This window comes from Crinia signifera, chromosome 2 (assembly GCF_055691185.1).
Source record: "Crinia signifera chromosome 2, ASM5569118v1, whole genome shotgun sequence".
Lineage (NCBI taxonomy): Eukaryota > Metazoa > Chordata > Amphibia > Anura > Myobatrachidae > Crinia > Crinia signifera.
Genome location: NC_139218.1, coordinates 229863526 through 229885450, shown reverse-complemented (window position 1 = coordinate 229885450; position 21925 = coordinate 229863526). Strand labels below are relative to the sequence as shown.

Here is a 21925-nt window from a genome sequence, read left to right as displayed (position 1 = left end):
TCCATGTGGCTGTGTGAGAGCTGGCCCGGGAGAGGCAGGGATTTGTCCCCAGCAGCTACACATGTACACACCTCTAATGTTTGAGGGAGTGAATGGGGGGAGGGGGTTGTTTGTTGTATGTGTTTTTGTGGATATGGTGTATGTGTGTATGTAGTGTGTTTGTGCATGCTGTGTGTATGTACAGTATGCTATGTTCAGTATGTGTGTGTCTGTGTACTTGTGTGTATGTATGCTACTGTATGTGTGTCTGTGGGTATAAGCTGTGTGTATGCTATGTGTGTGCATGTATGCTATGTGTGTTTGTGTCTGCAGTGTGTATGAATGCTATATGTGTGTCTATGTACAGATGAATGTTTGTGTGTGTGTGTAATGGAAACCCCTATGAAAATCCTGTATTCGCCCCAGGAGTAGGATTGTGTCAATTAATATTAAGCAATTTAAAAGGAAATAGAAGCAGCTCACATAATATCAACAAAGGGAAAAAAAAGGGTAAGTATTGAGAAGAGATTATTCATTAACGTGACAGCGATGGTGATGATAAGTGTGCAAATGGTGAATCCCTTGTATCCATTACATTTTTGTGTTGTACATTCATTAATCACCTACTATTTTCCTAGCTGATTTATTAAACCCATGCCGAGGTACCAGCAGTGGCTTTTAAGTCTGGCCTATGAGCAGACCAACAGGCTGTCAGAGCCAAATGAGCCAAACATTACCCCAGAGTCTGCACACTTCTACAGAAAAAAAAATGAAAAGTAAATCTTGGTGAAACATACAGTACCTCCGACTTGTCTGTCTTCTAGTTTATACCACCGCTGTTTCTGTTTCTCAGGCTTTATCCTCAGAACACAGGGTTATAGAGGTGATACACAACCTCGCTCATATTGTGTGCCTTCACTATGTCTGCTCCAATAAATTTGTTCCCAAACGACTGCTCTCAAGTTTTCTTATACCTGCTCCTTTTTTCTTTCCATGTATATATTACCTGTGCATGCTGCTACAATTTACTGTGCTTTTTAGTTCTCTCATGAAATGCTTCCCCGCACGTGTTCTTATTATTCACACCTGTCTATCTAATTTGCATGCACCCCGTTACGGTGCCCACACATGGTGCGATGATCGCATGCGTTTTGATTAAGGTTCAAAATGCATCGCATGTAGATCACATCGCACCTTTTTTCTTTTGCCTTGTGATGTGATGCGCGCTCCTGCCCATTGCTTATCGCAAGTCAAAAAAGTTGTGCAGCCTCTACATTTTGTACTAGATCTCATCTAGTTCAAATTGCATGCTGTTGTAGCACATCGCATGCGATTTGAACTAGGTGCAATGCGATCTAGTATAGAACGCATGCAGTGAAAAACTTACCGTGTGTGGGCACATTTACATCACCGCACTAAATAGGTACATTGTAGTTTGGAATTGTGGCAAGAAGCACTATGTTGAGCGATAAAGGCAGACGATATGCACGATAATGATATTTGGTAACAATATTATTGTGCATTGTATTCAGTGTGTACAAATTGTGTGTGCTCCGGTCGGTCGTCATCGGGCCCTTTCTCATCTGTACATGAAGTAAAATTTTGTCATTTATGAGTAGATGTATATTGTTCAGTGTGCACTAAAAAGTGTTTCATAAAACAAGATGGTCTCTGGTAAAACAAACTCTTTGGGGAAATTTACTAAGATGGGAGTTCTATTTTAGATGTGATGTTGCTATGGGCAAACTATCAGATACTAATATCTATGATCATCTAAAAGGCGCTATATATATGTAGATTCTGATTGGTTGCCCATAGCTACATACCATGTGAAAAAACTCCCATCTTCGTAAATTTCTCCCTTGTCTTTGTCTTTATCGTTTGAAATTGTTTAGTGTGTATTCCCTATATCCGTCATTCCGTGGAGTTCAAGGGAAATCATTAACAAAATTGTTAGCGCCCTTTATCGCATAGTGTTCAACTAGTCCCATTTTTTTGCATACGGAACAAAACTGAACTAATATGACCCCTGTCTATTTAATTTCACCCATTTTCGCCACTATGAAAGGCATTTCAAAGTGGTGAAAACAGGTGAATTGGCAGCTGATCCAGGTGTTTTTCACCATTGCAATTTTTTTGCCTAGGCATACAATACAATTGTCCCTCCATTTGAATAGGGCGAATCCCCATCATACCTAAAAAATAAATAAAAAATAGAAAAGTGCTGATTTTCCACTGCACTGATTCAGACCCGTTTGCTAATCAGCTTTCCTCCGCTGCTTAGTGAGTGGGTGAATGAATGCCCGCCCCCCATCACAGACTGAATGTCCGCGTCTACATGCAAATGGATGATTTTTTACCCGTTCGCAAATAAAAGGCAATGTAGACTGAAATAGGTGCTGACATGTGACGTCAGCCGTCCACCCTGTGCATGCTTTGCCATGCCTGCATTCACATGGGGGCGCCCAACATTTTTATAGGTGCACCCACCTTTTTTTCTGGGCATGCCTAGGACATGCTGGGCATCCCCATGCGACTGCTCCCTGCATGCCCACTACCCGCCCGCTGTACAGGAAGTACAGGGATATCGGTTTATGAACCTGTATGAGTGCACCAAAAAAATGTAATGCAAACATCAGATTAAATGATATCTTCTTTTTAATACAGCCAGTTAACATCCTCCTCCTGATCTACTGTACGAGCACCTGCTTCCACCTTATCTCTCTGTGAGAGATGTGCAAAATATCCGCTGAAAATGCCAACATCGATCACATTTGTTATATAAATACAAATAAAAAATATTGTGTAAAAAAAAAATCCTATATAAGGTAAACATTACATGAATATAAATGTTTGCTTGTCAATTTTCATACCTATTTTGACAAATTCACTGGCCACTCAAAGGGTTAACCAAGGATCAAGAAAGAAACCATCAATGGAAGTTTGAAGGTTTGCAAATTCATTAGTCAGTGTGCAATGTGACTTATTTATTAAATCAAGCTTAACTATGTGGATATGAAATTCACAGATAGACAGAATGGGAAAGAGGGGGAGTGGTTATAACAGCAATATATGGAATTTAAAACATGGGATTAATGGCCTAATTGGGAAGTTATTCAATGAAATAGTCCAGGGAAATATCACATTAATATTTGACCATATCATTAGTGGCGTAACTATAGTCCCGCAGCCCCCGCGGTGGCGGGAAGGCGCTAGGCAGGTGTGGGCGCCTGGGAGGTCTGCGGGACTATAGTTACCACCTGGTCCCGGCTCCCGACTCCTGCCCTCCCCCTCCTTACCCGATTGCCGCCGGCGCCGCTGCCTCTAACCCGACATGCAGATCTGTGTTGGGTGACGGGCGGTCCCCAGCTCCGGCTGCAGTGCTAATATAATAAGAGACACTCTGAAAATGGCTGCCCCCATAATGCTGTATGGGGGCAGCCATTTTCCGAGTGTCTGTTATTATATTAGCACTGCAGCCGGAGCTGGGGACCGCCTGTCACCCGACACAGATCTGCGTGTCGGGTTAGAGGCAGAAGCGCCGGCGGCAATGGGGACGGGTAAGGAGGGGGTTAATATTTCGGGGGGGGCGCCCGAAATGTCCGGCGGGGGGGGGGGCGCAAAAAAAGTAGTTACGCCTCTGCATATCATACGTACTGGAAAAAGCTAGTGTGTCCCAAAGAGATGTCATTACAGTGGAATGGAGTATACATGTATATGTGCAGTGGTTGTAGTCTCAGACAGTGTAAAGTGCATTGTCTGGGGTAATTGTGAGAGTGGAGGGCTTTGATTTTTGGAATTGAAAATACACATTTTATAGTGAAAATTTGGTACTTGTGAGTTATCCAGGCGCCCGATTTTTGGTCGTATACGCATCGCATCGCATCGCGTGGCATCGTATGTTAACCAAATGGCATGCGATGCGACGCGACGAGATCACCACCCGAACCCGATTTTACATCGGGTACCATGTAATGTGATCACGTCGCATCGCATGTTAACCACATGGCATGCGATGCGATGCGATGCGACAGCACCCGATTTTAGCAGGGCAAAACCCCCAGAAAGTGACACAAAAAGTGACACAATGTCAGTCCCATCCCCATTGTTAACGCCACTCCACTATCAACGTGAACCCGAAGCGTGGCGAGCGCAGCGAGCCCGCGAGGGGCGGCGGTACGCGTCCTCCGACCTTTTCATGCCCTACTATCCACTAGGGCGTGGAGTGAGAATAGAATAGTGTGGCGAGCGCAGCGAGCCGCCGAGCCCGAAGCGTGGCGAGCGCAGCGAGCCCCGCGAGGGGACACGGATACCTTCACAGGTAAGCGCGTCCCTTCGCGGGCTTCCCAGGTGTCCATGGCAACGCGGACACCTGGGAAGCCCGCGAAGGGACGCGCTTACCTGTGAAGGTATCCGTGTCCCCTCGCGGGGCTCGCTGCGCTCGCCACGCTTCGGGCTCGGTGGCTCGCTGCGCTCGCCACACTATTCTGTTCTCACTCCACACCCTAGTGGATAGTAGGGCATGAAAAGGTCGGAGGACGCGTACCGCCGCCCCTCGCGGGCTCGCTGCGCTCGCCACGCTTCAGGTTCACGTTGATAGTGGAGTGGTTGTGAACATCCAATATCATTCATCAATATCATTCATATCTGACACATTAAGGACAACTGAATTTAAGGGAATAACTGTGTAATTAACATCTCTCAGAAATAAATTATAATAACAATCAACACATAGCACACAATAATTAATCACCGTAATTATTTATCTAGCAAAGTGAGCGCATGTAGAATGCGGTTAAATGCGCTGTCTCCCGCCAGGCACTTTCGCCACACAAACTCCTGCATATAGGAGTCAAGGTGATGGCGGGCTGTGCCCCGCTGGCGTTTGTTGCGCCATTTTGCACAACCCCACAGTCTCTCGATGTTTTGGGTGTGTGCACCAGTCTCTGGGTCTACGAAATTGTAGCGATGGTTGACTCTCAAGTGACTGTAACCAGCCCGCTCCAGTTCTGGAGTTTTGTATGCGCGCCAGCAATCGCTGACAATTGTGCTTCCAGGCGCAACGTGCTCCACAATTGCACTGATGAGAGTTGGCGCATCTCGCTTGGCAACTGCTAGCATAAAACAGTCCCCAGTTTCCCGGCACACTCCTCCGAACACCCACTGCTGCGGGAGAACTCTGCCAACATTGGCTTGTCTTTTCACAAAGAGTGTCTCATCCACCTCCACTATTTGCCCTGGTCCACCAATCTGGCGTTGAGGCTGTGACATCAGGTCGCATTGACATGCCTCCCGCATCAATGCATTATAAAATATGGTACTTTTATTGCAGATTTTCAAGTTCTTAGTACAGAACTCTATAGAAGTGAGTTCATCACACCAACAGTATATGAAGCGCAGTATTGTCATGAACGGCAGCCTGCATCCGGGGTAGAATAGCGAGGCCCGCAGACTCTGCTTTTTCCCGCAACTTTTTATGTAGCAGCGCCATTTGCGCTCTTTTATAGACAGGCGCATAGGGTGGCCATTTGGACATGTGGCTGTAGATGGAAGCAGCCCTTTGTCCTGCAGGAATTGTACTGTTTCTTCTTCAGTTTTAGGGAGGCTGAAGATACCATCCACCAAAGCCATATTGGGAAATAGGGTGTAAGGGGCAAAATGGGGCAGGTGTAAGGGGCCAAATGGGGCAATATTGTGGCAAATGTCCGAAATTTCACCTCACAAATACACCAACACTGTAAATCACTTGTTCTCTCCTCTGGAAACTACCTCACACTGATTTTCTGCCAGATGTGGCAGAGGGCGGGTTTAAAAATGGGCGGGAAGTGTTCAAATCGCGTCGCGTCGCATCGCATCCCATTGTATACCATACAATAAGCATACGATGCGACGCAATGTCAAATCGCGTCGCATCGTATGCTTATTGTAATGGCATGCGATGACCACATCGGGCGCCCGGATAACTCACAAGTACCGAAAATTTCCCTATTCCGTTATTCTGACATTAACTTTCATTCTAATGGAAACTTTGGAGTAGAGCATCATGTGTTGGATGGGTAACTTTTTTTTATTAAGTCTTTATTTATATTCGACATATCATGACACAATTGTCACATATAAAAGATACAAAAATTTTCAAATATACACAGATAATCACAAAGCAAGTTGCAACACATACACAAAACATACAATTCACAACTCTGAGTACCATATACCCTGCATATATACCTTATTTCCGTCAAAAAAGACAACCTTACAGACACAATACGCATAGTAAAACCAGCCTTACACCTAGGCCCAAACTTTTTCGCTTACTGTCCCTGTTTGGAGTGCTGACCTTCCTTCACTATTACATCATACTTTATATTTTCTTTTCTAATCCTTTATTTTCCTCTCCTACTACCCCTAGAAATATGGAACGTCTTTACCACCTAGCAAGGAACCAATCCTAGATTTACTCTCACCAAGGTGAACATTACATTTTCATAACTTACTTCTTATTATGTTTAACAAACTCTTAGTTTTCGACAGTGTCTTCTTTTGTTTCCTAATTAGGTGCCTCCTTCAACATATCACTTATTTTGTGATTCAGAAAGTGAAAAAAAACAAAAAACAAAACAAGGTGTACTTATGAGCAAACATCCCTTTCCCTTTTCTTTTTCCCTTCTCTTTTCTTTTTTTCTACCCTTTCCCTTCCCTCCCTTCTTTCCCCTGTTTCCTTTGTGTTATCTAACCGTGTCGTGCATTACCTTTAACTATATATTACGATAGCTATTTTTAGCTAATTAGTGCTTGCTACTTTAGACTATTTACTGTTTAGATACTTTATAATATACTGATCGGTTCCAGTGCCCCCATACCTCTTGATATTTCTGTATCGAGCCTCGGGAGGCATATACGTATTTTTCGTGTTCACAGATAGAATTAGCTAAGTTGACCATTCTACTATTTCCAGACCTTTCAAGGACATCCACTGACGAGCGATAATCACTTTTGCTATTGCCGATAGATTCCTAGCCAACTGTTTCAGTTCTCGCATAATACCCCCCTCTTCCCATATCCCCAGTATCAAGTTACATTCGTTCATGGCACTCCGATGAATACCCATTTGCTCCATGATCTTAATTATCCCCTTCCAAAACCTACTCACTCTCTTACAGATCCACAATAAATGCCAATAAGTAGCTTCTACTTCTCCACACTTTGGACATCTGTCTGACTCAGAGCCTGCCATTTTTTTTTCATCCTTACAGGGGTTATGTAGCTCCTATATCGAATATTAAATTGAATGGTACTTGTTTCCTAGCACGGCGCCCCCGATTTTGATCGAAGTGCATCTTATGCAATCGCATCTCATCGCATGCAATATAGTGGCATGCGATGCGACTTTTAATTGTACAAGCACCCTAATGGGTGCTTACAATGTTAAATGCACCCCCATTGTCAACGCCACCCCCACTATCAATGCCAACCCGAAGTGTGGTGTGGCGAGCATTCATATTGCATTTATTTATTGCATTTATTCAGCCAAATATAGCTTATGTCAGACAGATATCTATTTCTTGCTAAGCTGGTTATTCTCTGAACATTAGCATGACACAATTGGTCATATTGGCTGGCTAGGAATAGAGTGGTTGCCATTTGAATTTAAAGCATTGTTTAAAGAGTTGTTGGGCAACAGGTGTGTGTTTCAGTGCCAAAGCCTTAGATTTGTTCACATTTATTTTTAAATTGGAAAGTTCACCATAAATGAAAAGTTCCCTTTGCATTGTGGGAGTTCATCAATCACAATACACACTACAAAGCAGCAAAGTAAAATAAAACTAAATTATCACTCAACAAACAGATGGTCTTTGTTGCTGTTCTCTTTCCTGATGTCAGGATGATGCCAATTTCGGTGTGCGTAGATGTATTAATGAATAACTACTGTATTCATTAAAACAGTTTATTGTTAAAGGTTTACTACAGAAAAGTACAGTACATAAAACACTACTTTACTGTGTGAGTGATTGAGCGTGCCTCTTATATACTATGTGTACATTGTACTGGTTCCTTTCTGAACAGTAGCTCTCTAGGCTGCTGAGCATGATTACAACGGAATTGTGAATGAAGTGGTAGTGGTCCAAAGTGTTTTGTCACACCTCGACTTCCTCAGAGGTTCTGATTGCCTGGATGTACAGTGTATATATATCAAAAAGTATATTGGGCAGGGTTAATTGACCATGTTTATAACTCTTTTACTTCTTTTGAATATCATGTGGTCATTATATGCAGTCATGTTATTGATATTGACTAGGTAAAAACGAGAATACTGGCACCATTATCCTGATCCCCATTTGTTCTGCTATTTACTGCATTATAACCGTGTGGGCAGTCATTGGTGTAATTTCATACTAGGTGCCCCTGGGACAATATAGATGGTAGTGCCCCTCTCCTCCAAAGACCGAACACATTATGCCATTATGTCTCTCTTTGCAGCCAGCACCTCCTTTGTCTCTTTGCAGCCAATGCAACCCTTCTGTGTCCTGCAGTTAGCCCCTCTCCTGTCTCTCTGAAGCTAGACCTCCTCTCCCTTCTCTATCCCTGCAGCCTGCTCTCCTGCCTCTCAAGCCCCCCCCCCCTTCTTTGTCCCAGCAGTCAAACCCCCCCCCCCCCTACACACAAGCACTCTTCGGTTTCCCTGCAGCCAGAATCCCTCCTTTCCTTCTGTGTCCCTGCAGCCAGCACCTGCAACCCAGATCCATGAAGCCCATTAACAGACTTGCACTTTCTTCCAGACAGAATGCTCCTCTATCAGCAGTGCAGCCAGCTGGCTCCTCATTCAGCGATGAGGAGCGCATGCTATCACGCATGTGTGTCTCAGTAAATAAAAGATAAAAAATTTTTTATTGTACAAGGAAGCAGCTTCAGTCACTTCACAGACCCCACAGATAGTTCCAGCTACAAATGCTACATGTTCCTTTGTAGTGATCAACAGGGAACAGGCAACAGTTATAGAAAACTATATCTGTGCCCCATGACAGCTGGCGCACGGAGGCAAATTCTACCATTGCCTCTAAGAGAGCCGTCAATGTGGGCAGTATAACTGTGATGATGCTGCTTTATTGAGGTGCCAGATGACAGCCTGACAGTTGGTATTCCGACTCTCAGTACACCAACATCGGAAGCCTGGCTGTTGAATGCCTGACAGACAGGATCCAGACTGACAGAGGTTATTCTCCCCTGGGTGTGGTATGTTTCTCCGACAGTCGGGATCCCGACAGTCATTATCCCGACATCGGGATCCCGACTGCCCGGACTCAGACAGCGTGGCCAGCGCAACAAAGCCCCTTGCGGGCTCGCTACGCGAGCCACCAATTCTATTCTCCCTCTATGGGGGTCGTGGACCCCCGCGAGGGAAAATAGCCGACGGCTGTCGGGAACCCGGCCGTCGGTGTTTTAACAGTCGGGATCCCGACGTCGGGTTAATGACAGTCGGGATCCCGACTGTTGGGACCCTGTCCGGCACCCTTCTCCCTTGTGGGGGTCCACGACCCCTATAGATAGCGAATAGAACTCCAGCACTTTAATTTTGACATAGACACTATCAACATACTAACTGTTAAAATAATGTATGAATCCCAAAGATAATATGTAACTGATAACAATACAATGGGTGTGAGAGGTAAGGAAATATTTACCGTTGCAGAAGCTCCTTCATACACATTATTATCCGATTATCTGGATTATGAGTAAATTATCAGCTGATTGGCCCAGTAACTGAATAGTGTACACCTGGTTTAAAGGTGCGTACACACTATAGATATACTGTATTAACCAATATGCATGATAATGACCATCATTAGCAATATTTTCATACATATCATCTAGTGCTGGGGTAGCCAACCCTAGTCCTCGAGAGCTACCAACAGTGCATGTTTTGCACAGATTATTAGCTCCATCTGTGTATCTTTTAAAATGTGTATGTGATTAATGAGTGCGGGTTGGCTACTACTGATCTAGTGTGTATGGTATATATCATTAATGATGCATGCTTCCTCAGGTCATTAGCAATATCCTCCATCATCTGTAGATGACAGAACAACGGAGGATATCACTAATGGGAGAGAGAGCCACCAATCCTCCCCACCCACTTGCCAATACTGGGAGCAATGGGTCCTAATGCTCCCGAATATCGCACTGGGTACACATTGTCTAATCTGTACCCAGCTTTACTGTTTAAAGGCTCTTGTTAGACAAATGATTGATGTCCATAAAACACTTATGCACTTTAACATATTATTTTAAATCTCTAAATGATACAGTATTCTTTTAACATGTCATTATCAATTATGAATCAGGTAGATGCTATGTCATTGTTTAGTGCCTTGTGTAATAAGACACCCACTGCCATCCAGAGAATACATATTAATAGATCATCTATATATATGTCTAGTGTCCGTGAGTCTCAGAAACACTGCCATCTGCTGGCAGAAAGTGAAACTACATCTATATCTCACACATGCACAAACACAGAAGGTAGCAGACTAGCTTTCGAAGAGTTTTTATGATCTCCCTACAATGCCTGGGCATGCTCCTGATGAGGTGGCGGATGGTCTCCTGAGGCATCTGCTCCCAGTCCTGGACTAAAGCATCCGCCAACTCATGGACAGTCTGTGGTGTAATGTGGCGTTGGTGGATGGGGCGAGACATGATGTCCCAGATATGCTCAATTGGATTCTGGTCTGGGGAACGGGTGGGCTAGTCCATAGCATCAATGCCTTTGTCTTGCAGGAACTGCTGACACACTCCAGCCACATGAGGTCTAGCATTGTCTTTAATTAGGAGGATCCTAGGGCCAGAATATGGTCTCACAAGGGATCTGAGGATCTCATCTTGGTACCTAATGGCAGTCAGGCTACCTCTGGCGAGCACATGGAGGGCTGTGCGGCCTCCCAAAGAAATGCTACCCCACACCATTACTGACCCACTGCCAAACCGGTCATGCTGGAGGATGTTGCAGGCAGCAGAATGTTCTCCTTGGTATCTCCAGACTCTGTCATGTCTGTCATGTGCTCAGTGTGAACCTGCTTTCATCTGTGAAGAGCACAGGGCGCCAGTGGCGAATTTGCCAATCTTGGTTTTCTCTGGCAAATGCCAAACGTCCTGCACAGTGTTGGGGTGTAAGCACAACCCCCACTTGTGGATGTCGGGCCCTCATGGAGTCTGTTTCTGACCATTGTGGTAGACACATGCACATTTCTGGCCTGTTAGAGGTAATTTTGCAAGGTTTTGGCAATCCTCCTGTTCCTTCTTGCACAAAGGCGGAGGTAGCGGTTCTGCTGCTGGGTTGTTGCCCTCCACCAGCCTCCTCCACATCTCCTGATGTACTGGCCTGTCTCTTGGTAGCACCTCCATGCTCTGGCCACTACACTGACAGACACAGCAAACCTTCTTGCCACAGCTTGCATTGATGTGCCATCCTGGATGAGCTGCACTGACTGAGCCACTTGTGTGGGTTATAAATTCCGTCTCAAGCTACCACTAGAGTGAAAGCACCACCAGCTTTCATAAGTGACCAAAACATCAGCCAGAAAGCATAGGAGCAGAGAAGTGGTCTGTGGTCACCACCTGCAGAACAACTCCTTTATTGGGGGTGTCTTGCTAATTGCCTATAATTTCCAACTGTTGTCTATTCCATTTGCACAACAGCTTGCAAAATTGATTGTCAATCAGTGCTGCTTCCTAAGTGGACAGTTTGATTTCACAGAAGTGTGATTGACTTGGAGTTACATTGTGTTGTTTAAGTGTTCCCAGTGTATATATATATATTTATATATCTATATATATATATCTATATATCTATATATATAGATATATAGATATATATACAGTGCTATTTTTGTAGGAAAATAGGTTCAGGAACTGTGGGCGGGGCAGAAAGTAGGCGTTGATGTGGGAGGAGTTACAAAAGGGGCGGGCATTACATAAAAAAAATAAAAATAAATAAAAAATATAATTCCTTCCAACAGTGGCAGTAACATAACAATCCCCAGCATCAAAGCGGACAATATGCACGCGCCGTAGGCACGTGCCCAAAAAATAGGGGTGTAGCCTTACTGCAAGGGGCACAGCATTGCAGGAAAAGACTACCTTATATAGCCGTTTTGCAACCTGCACGCCGAGAATTGGCCAATTATACATATGCCCCACTCCGTAACACTTATTATACATCTGCCACACACAGAGATGCCCATTATACATATTCCACACACCGTGATGCCCATTATACATATGCCACACACCGTAATGCCCATTATACATATGCCACACACCGTGATGCCCATTATACATATGCCACACACCGTGATGCCCATTATACATATGCCACACACCGTGATGCCCATTATACATATGCCACACACCGTGATGCCCATTATACATATGCCACACACCGTGATGCCCATTATACATATGCCACACACCGTGATGCCCATTATACATATGCCACACACCATGATGCCCATTCTACATATGCCCCACTCCGTAATGCTCATTATACATATGCCACACCCAGAGATTCCCGTTATACATAGGCCACACACAGAGATGCCCGATATACATATGCCACACACAGAAAAGCCCAATATACATAAGGCCCACACAGAGATGCCCATTATACATATGCCCCACTCTGTAACGCCTGTTATACATATGCCACACACCGTGATGCCCACTATACATATGCCATATACCATGATGTCCATTATACATATGCTACACACAGAGATGTCCATTATACATAAGGCCCACACAGAGATGCCCATTATACATAAGGCCCACACAGAGATGCCCATTACACATAAGGCCCACACAGAGATGCCCATTACACATAAGGCCCACACAGAGATGCCCATTATACATAAGGCCCACACAGAGATGCCCGGTGACTGCCTTCACTTCAAGACCCCCTCAAGGCATAAAGTGCATATGGGATGGCACTTACCAGGTTTGATGGGTGGCTGGCTGTGTGTGCAGATTCCCTGTCCATGGCACACGTGCGGGTGCCGTTGCTCTCCCTCCCTGCTACACGGGGTGCTGGCCGCTGGCTGTTCGATGGGGGGAGATGGTGTCCCTTCTGTGCATTGCTCCATTGCCCGGAGCAGAGCGTGAACCGGGCGCAGGCAGAAGTGATGTCTGCTCTGATTTCTTCTGCCCGTGGTCCACCCGCCGATCGCAGGTGCTGGTCACTGGCGCGCAAGAAGTGTAAACCCCCCCCCCCCCGTGTCCATTCCTGGTGAGGTGAGCAGGGACGGTGAGGTGAGCAGGGGAGGATGGGAGAGTGCAAGGCACTGCGCTTCCCTGCCTTCCGTGATTTGCGACCCCCATCCCCATTAAGTCCCCTTCTAAATGCAAACACAAAGTTTCCAGGCCAGCTCTGATTGGTTCAGGAGCCGGCCTGCAAACTTTGATTGACTGATGACAGGGACAGACACGCTGCGCTCTCCTCTCAGAAGGGAAGTGGCAGTGCGTGAGAGTTGAAGGAGGACAGAGTCAGACCGGACGCAGGGCAGGCTGCAGAGGTCCCGGAACGCCGTTCCTGATGACATCATTTTGCAAAAGAGTTTCAGGAACGGCGTTCCGGCACAAAAATAGCCCTATATATATATATATATATATATATATATATATATATATATATATATATATATATATATATATATAAAACACAGGGAGCCCAGCACTCACTACATCAAACTAACTCACCGTAACATTAGAATAATCAATTAAATAAATAATGGGGTTTTAGTTCATGAATTGATCAATGCATTTAAGCTTGCAGCCCATCGCCAAGGGGGCCCATTTCACTGCAAGTCCTACACTAACAACTGGTTTTCATGGGAACCTGGCCACTGCTTACACATCATAGCTAAAATGAAAATGTGTTTTTTTTTCTGGGTTAATGCTCAACTGCCAAGTACCTTATGGCTTTTAAAGGTGAGACAATCCCAAACACAGCACCTGAATTAGTATTAAAGGGGCAGCTCTCACAGGTTTCAGGTAAATTAGCTGATCTAGGGTGCATGAGAAAGCTATGATCACAGTAACAGGGGTTAATTAAAAATCAACCCAAATATATACTGTAGATACAGACGTACCAACACACTCACCATTCCTAAGAATGGGGCGCAAACAGCACCCACTTCCCAGGATGGGGTGCAGTGGCCTGTGACCACACACTGTAGTAAATACCCAGCACTCACTACAACAAACTAACTCACCTTAACATTCGAATAATCAATTAAATAAATAATGTGGTTTTAGTTCATGAATTGATCAATGCATTTAAGCTTGCAGCCCATCGCCAAGGGACCCCATTTCACTGCAAGTCCTACATTAACAACTGGTTTTCATGGGAACCTGGCCACTGCTTACACATCATAGCTAAAATGAACATGTGTTTTTTTTCTGGGTTAATGCTCAACTGCTAATGGCATAAAAATACATGGATTAACAAATTTACGGACAATAGTGATGCTACTACCAAATATATCAAGCGCATGTGGCCTATTGTTGGCACTGATTGCGAGCTTCCAGCCCTCTATAATTCTCGCTTAATGCCAGCTTATTCACGGTGCAGGAACCTACGCGATCATTTAGTTAAAACTGACATCACCGATTTTTTAAAACCTAAGGTGCCTACACACTTCTTGTTTAAAAATCCAGGCTGTTATCAGTGTGTAGGCTGCACCACATGCAGCTCGATGCTGACAGGTAGTTTCTTTCTACACCCGTACAGTGGAAAGAAATTCCCAATCAAGCATGTCCTTAACTGTTTATCTAAGTTTGTAGTATACCTCATATATTGTCCATATGGACTTATATATGTAGGTAAGACTGAAACAACCTTCAGGGAGCGTATAGCCAATCACAGAATGGCCATTCGCTCGGCTCTTACGTCAGGAGTTAGCGATCAACTGGTGCCGGGACATTTTCTAACAGCCGGACATTCTGTGGCGAGCCTCCGCACTAAAATAATCGATCACATCCCTGAACTCAGACGAGGTGGTAACAGGGGACAGTTGTTATTGAGATCAGAAAGCAGGTGGATAATGAAATTAGACGCTATGGCACCCCGTGGATTAAATGAAAAGTTAGGTTTGCATTGGTTTCTATAACATTGTAACTATCCTCTGTAGTAGTGTATTTGAATGTATCTGTATGTTATGGTTCATCTGCATATCTGTCATCAACCTTGTTCTTCTATAGTCAAAATTAACAAATATTACCTATATGTTTCCAATGTAAAATCTGTTCAATATGTTTGGTTAAATTTTTACGATATTTAGAGGATTGGTGCAACATCTTGCTTGTATTTTTATGTCTGTCTTTATTTTGATTGCAATGTTTTTTTCTTAAATTAGTATTATTTTTTAAATTTTTCTCTTTTGTTTGGTAAATCACATGTGACCACTGACGTCACCCCAGACCACTATCCATGCTGGTTACTGACTCCGAGTGGTGCCACGGCCGCAGGTGTGGTGGGAGTGGCCATAAGTGGGAGTTCACGTGATTGGTTAAGGTGCACCTGATGTCTGTTATAAGTTCACTGTGTAAGTCATTTCTTGAATATCCCTGATGACGGGAGGTCTTTCTCCCAAAAAATGTCGGATAAATAAAACTTGAAACTTCTTTGCAAAGTCTTGTGAGTGCCGCTTCATTCCCTATGCTATATATATTATATATATATATGTATATATATATATATATGTGTGTGTGTGTGTATATGTATATATATATATATATATACATATATATATATATATATATATATATATATATATATATATATATATATATATATATAGTAGGTATAATGTAGTTGTGGCATAAAGATTATTCATGCATGTTGTGTGTGTAGGGAATTTCCCAGACATTTGGCAGCATCTAATGAGCTGCTTCTGACTGATTTCCTAAATAAACAGCGCTGGTCTGACATTCAGAGAAGTTAAATCTGTTAGCCTTTTCAGCATATCAATGTATACACACACGTGTATATATATATGTATGTATGTATATATATATATATATATATATATATATATATACACACACACACACACATATGGCTTGTTTAAACTATATGACAAGATATCTGGATGTATTACAATTATGGTCTTTGATGCTCTTGTCAGTGTTATGCACATTTACTGTCATTGGCTGAGTTCCAGCAAATGTATTTAGTTTGTATACAAATTTAAGTTGCACATTAAATATTTATGTATTTCTATCAGAGGAGAAGATGTCAACGTTTCTGAAAAGAAGACATGCTGTTCGTCACGTAATGGGTAGTATATTTATATATACCCTATGTTAGTGACTAACCCACATCACTGCACATATTTTTTATAACCTCCTATTTGGTCTCAATGTCGAGGTTCCTCCAGTCAAATGATTTGTTCCCTTACTACTAAGTTTGTTTCCAGTATACAGTAAATTGCATTAGTGACATACTGTATACTGGCTTACCTATCGTTTTCTGTCATGGGTTCTTTGCCTTGACTTTCCTGAAAGTCTAACCAATATCCGTGCATGATGTTGCTGAGTTTGTTCAGCTTTTTATCTTTGCCAATATATACAGTATTTGATCACATTCGCATTATTATCATGTAATCATGCTATATATTCCAGCATACTACGTAGCCTGATATTTTTGTTCTACTAGTATGTTGTAATATAAGTAGCATGTCCCAATTTCATTTTTCTAAAGAAATATAGTGATTGTGTCTATTATATTATAACAAAGTTGTTGGCAATTACAAAAACAACTTTGTGGCTTAGATAAAGCTGTGACTAATTCAGTGACCTACGCAATATTTATTTTCTTCATTGACACTTGTTCTATGGAGATTTAAATATTTCTGGATTTGGGAAAGAAATAAAGGGTGCTAATACAAAGAATTTATTTAAAGATAAAATTGGTCTTTCTGTCTACTAATATTGGACTTTGGATCTCTGCATGGTAAATCTTTGTTCTGTGGGTCTCTGTTATTTCTTCCAATGGTTTAAAGTCATTCAAGGATTTCTGAGTTGTACGAGTGGAAGCGGCAGCCCATTACATCCTGTAAGTTCATAGACTGAGAAGTAAATTGGCTGCTGTAAATGAGATCTATGCTACTGTATGTCTCCTGCCACCTCCCACGTCACCCTCACCAGAGCTGTACTTTTCCTGCAAGTGCACGGGGATTGTTTTGTTACTGCTATATTTTTTATAATCTTAGCTATATTAATCAGAGGAATGGATGACTGTGTGAGCACATTGCCTGTTTTTACCATCTAATGATTCACTAATTTTTGCAGACTGATTAATGGATCTGATCATGAAAACATGCAGCTGGCTGTTGCCGTTTTATAGTTCTGGCAGCATGTACTTTAATTTAACAGAATGTATCCTGTAAAGGACACAAAACTAGAAATAATAATAATTCCTGTTTTTAAAATTGTGCATTCTTAATAAAAAAAGATCTAGAACAGCATTTAGTGATTGAGAACGAAACAATACTATTTAATTAATTTGTAACATCCGTATCCATCTCAAAATTATAAAATGTCCAAATACTCTTATTACTTAATTTGGCAACGCCAGTAAACGTGTAAGAAGATTTTCACCAAAAAAGCTTATAGGCAGCAAGTGAGTGCTGCCTGCCTTTTGGGGCGGAGTTTAATATATCTGAAAGGGGAAATGTGTTGTACTGTATATGGAGCAACAAACTGTCTGGCCACCAGTTGTACTTCTCACAGCAGTGTTTTGCAAATTCTATCCTCGCGTGGAACTTTAGATCACGCATACACACTGTGAGTGCTGGTGGAGACAAACTTTACAGTTAATACAGAAGATAACTGCAGTATCACATGTGTTAAGCTATATATAAAAGGGAGCAAATAATTATATACAGTATATACATAAAATCATAAATCCTCTGGAACTGTTGTAGTAACTGACCCAAAGTACTGGCTTTCTGTTCCAGTTTTGCCTCTTCGTTTATCTGATGTTAATACATACAGCTACAGAATATGATTGCCATACAAAACTGTTCTGTGGTCACTATGACTGAACTTGGGAACAATTCTGTGTGTCCTTCAGCTGTCTTGAAGTTTATATTTTTGTATTTGTTTTTTATTATAGTTAGTTTTTATTTGCCAAATAAAATAATTTAGGGGAGAGTGGTGTTCAAGATGAGCCATTGGGGTATGTTGATCCACCCCCTGTATCTAGGCAACTGTACATTATCAGTAAGTGATGGAGGGAAAAGACATAAAAATATTTTTTTGTTACATGTTCGGTATAATGATTGTTATGTTAAAGCAAATATATCCAGGTTTTATAATATGTACAGCATTATGCTTTTTACTTATTTGCCAATGTATAACTCCATGTAATTAGTTGATTCAAGATTAGCCTAATTTACTAAACCAGGCATTTTTGTTTCCAAAATAGTGTCTGCAGGGTATATTAAGCTAGCTTGTGTTTGACAAAGTAAGTGCAAGATTTCTCAGAAGTATAAAAAGGGGAGAACTGAAAAAAAAAAAATCACTTTTGGATTCATGGAAAATTATGTGTAATGTTTTCCAGGAAGGGAAAATGTATCAAGGCTTTGAGAGGGATAAAGTAAAAAGAGAAAAGAAGGGGATGAACCAACCACTTGCAGTACATGCTGCAACCCATTGCGATGATGCTAAGCGTATACTGTATCTACTAATATATCAGATTCGCCATGCAAAGACCAGCTCTCCCGATAAGAGCATTGTGGTGGCTGTGGGTCTCTGGAATTAAGGGTCTGTGACCTGAAAGTCTCTCTGCACATGTGCAGAGTGACTCTGGTAACCACAGTGCATTCTGGGAGGGATCCCTGTTGGATACCTCACACAGCACTCCTGAGGGAAACATTACCCTCTGCACTTGACCCCTGCTGGAGGGACTTTAGTACATTTAGAAATATTGTAAACGGTTTTTTTTTTACTGCATTTCTTTTTTAGTGCATTTCCCTTTTAAAGTGCGAACAAATCAGCTTCTAACTCATTTTACAAACACAACCTGTAAAATAACAGAAACTGATTGGTTAATACCTTATCTATGTGCACTTTATCTCTTTCCAAGTCTTGATATATATCCCCAAAGTAATTTGCTGAAGACGCTACCTCAAACACAAAAGGCTGGAGGAATGGCAAGGAACGAGCAACACTTCATATTTCCCCGATGATGGAACAGACGATGTGGGAATAATTGTTTCTTTTTTGCATGGTCAACTTTTTTAAATTTTTTTATATTGTTTAAAGTTACCATTAGGGAATAAATAAGGCTATATGGAAAAGGAAAATACATTGGTAAATATTTTAATTACAGATGGAGCGCCTCTCGTTATTGCGGGTCCTGGCGATTCTATTGCCTATAGCTAAGGACCCACCATCAAACAGAAGAGGGCACACTTGCACGAGACACTTGTGCGCCCCACTCCATCTGAGCCCACTAACATCCTCCGCCGCCATCCAGCCACTCCCCCGTCATGCCCGCATCCCCCCTAATCCTGCCAGTCTCCCTGAAGCAGAGATGCCGAGGAGTGACAGGGGGACACGCGTACGTTTGAGATGCTTGTGCGTACCCATCAGATGGAGCGCATTTCCACCAGCTCTCGCCAGCAGAGGGGACCTGGCGAAAGCTGGCGCTGAATAAGAGGCGCTGCTACGGTTTAAGCTTGAGAAACTCAGTTGACAAATTACTCCCAGATGGCTCAATTTACCCATGACCTGGATCAACTGACCCCTAACCTGGGGCAAGTGGAGACACAAACCACTTTTTATTTAAAAGTCTTAAGCTAGGAACACACTAGTAGATCAATTGATCTGCAGAAATAGCTACAGATGGATCAGGCAGCTTGTTCTTCATACAGGTTGCCCAATACTTCGGGACTGAAATCCCAAATGGGTGGGTTCATGCAAAATGGAGCTGTCCAATGCCTATACACACAGCATGATGCGCCACTATAGCTTCAGATATATTGGGCATTGACCAGTCACACTAATCCCCTGTTAATCCCCTTGCTGTATTGTTCTCTCTGTTGTATTGCAGCATTTTCTTTGCCTTGGTGTAGAAATTTAGTCAAGATGAGCCTGTATTTCGCTCGTACACACTGGCCAATGGTACAATGATTCAGTTGAATGGCCTGCACCATTAGTTTTACATCCTTGTGTCCTAGATGCCATTTTACTATTTCAGTTGGCAGGAGACATCCTGAAATAAAGGGTTATGGCATGATAGGTTGACCGTGTCATGGTCGACACCAAATGGTCATTATGCACAAGGTCTTCATAGACAAAGGGTGGGCACAAGCAAAATGACAACATGGGAATGGTCAACATCAAAATATTGGCATGCCCTTTTCATGTGTTTTTGTGTAAATTTTTCGACTTTATCACGTGGACTCCAAATAGGTGTCCTCTGTCTCTTTGCATGGCCCCTCATTTCACTACTGTAGTACTCGGTACACTTTAATTTTCCCAGTCCACGTGGGTGGTAAACTATAAATAAGTCCCAAAAAATATATATGGCTACCATTAATGTGTCAACCATTTCCATGTTTACCCTTTTCTTGACTGGGCATTTTGTCTATGTTGACCATATAGTGTTGCCTTTTTGACTACCAACGTATTGACAGGATACCGAAATAAAGACAGATGTTTTAATTTGACTTCAGTCTCATTTTATCTTTACTAGGGGACAACATAAATAATTGGCTCCTCTTACCCCACTTTCTCCTACCTATCTATTCAAATAAAATATATATTACAGTTTCTTTTAATAAAATAGTAGTAATAATAATAATAAAATTATTATGAAGCTTTCAAAATGTTTTTTGTTTCCTCAAAAAGGTTGGGTCTTTACCCTGAAATTACTGGCAGTTGGTGGTCCTGGCCTCAGCCTGGGGTGGGAATAGGTTACACTGGGCCTACTAATGGAAATACATTTTAGAGCACTCTGTAGAATAAACTATATATACATTTCTGTATGTTTGAATATCATCCATTTTTTTATGCTCTGTTTAATTTAAGGAAAGCCCCGTGGAAACATAAGACGCTGACTACAAGAGGCAAAAGAACCTTTCAGCTCTAAAAAAACATTGCAACATTCAAGATGCCATTGGACCTCCCGACGTCAAATGCAGGAAAATGGATAATGCTCCAACCGTATGTGAGCTTTCGGCTTGCATTTGTGGTGTATTGAATTCAAGTTCCCACCTAGAAATCGGTGCTTGTAAACTGGCTGTGTAAATGGGTACTTATGTAGTATCTGGGCTGCCGATTTTTTGATTGTATGCCTTAAGTTAAGGCATACAATCAGATGCGATGCGATATCGCATCGCATCGCATCGCATCGCATGCGACCATCGGATGCGATGACCCGATTTTTCCATAGGAATCAATGTTAAAATGGACTGAGTCCATTTTAACATGGAATTCAATGGGAAAAAGGGGTCCTTTTCATACCCCTACTATCCAAGTGGGCATGGAGTTGGATATAAACCTGTGGCGAGCGTAGCGAGCCACCGAGCCCGAAGCGTGGCGAGCGAAGCGAGCCCCGCGAGGGGCCGGTATTCTGTGTCCCCTCGCGGGGCTCGCTACGCTCGCCACCCTTCGGGCTCGGTGGCTCGCTACGCTCGCCACAGGTTTATATCCAACTCCATGCCCACTTGGATAGTAGGGGTATGAAAAGGACCCCTTTTTCCCATTGAATTCCATGTTAAAATGGACTCAGTCCATTTTAACATTGATTCCTATGGAAAAATCGGGTCATCGCATCGCATCGCATCGCATCACATCGATGGTCGCATGCGATGCGATGCGATGTGCCCGATCCGACCTGATTTAGAAATCGGCAGCCCAGATACTACATAAGTACCTGTAAATGTTA

General features: G+C 42.7%; 1 protein-coding gene across 5 annotated transcripts in view; it reads left to right on the top strand.

The window, feature by feature from the left end:
• Window positions 1–21435, top strand: part of RPH3AL (rabphilin 3A like (without C2 domains)) — a 233984-nt gene extending 212549 nt beyond the window's left edge. For 3 of the 5 annotated variants that reach the window (XM_083173983.1, XM_083173980.1, XM_083173982.1), the window contains 2 exons: window positions 16254–16307; window positions 21067–21435. In XM_083173983.1, coding sequence (XP_083030109.1) covers window positions 16254–16307; window positions 21067–21095 — 83 coding nt within the window. In that variant the 3' untranslated portion in view covers window positions 21096–21435. Of the gene's footprint in view, window positions 1–617; window positions 1016–16253; window positions 16308–21066 lie in introns of those variants that run through there. The other 2 variants (XM_083173985.1, XM_083173984.1) reach the window with 2 other exon arrangements.
• The last annotated feature ends 490 nt before the right edge of the window (window positions 21436–21925 follow it).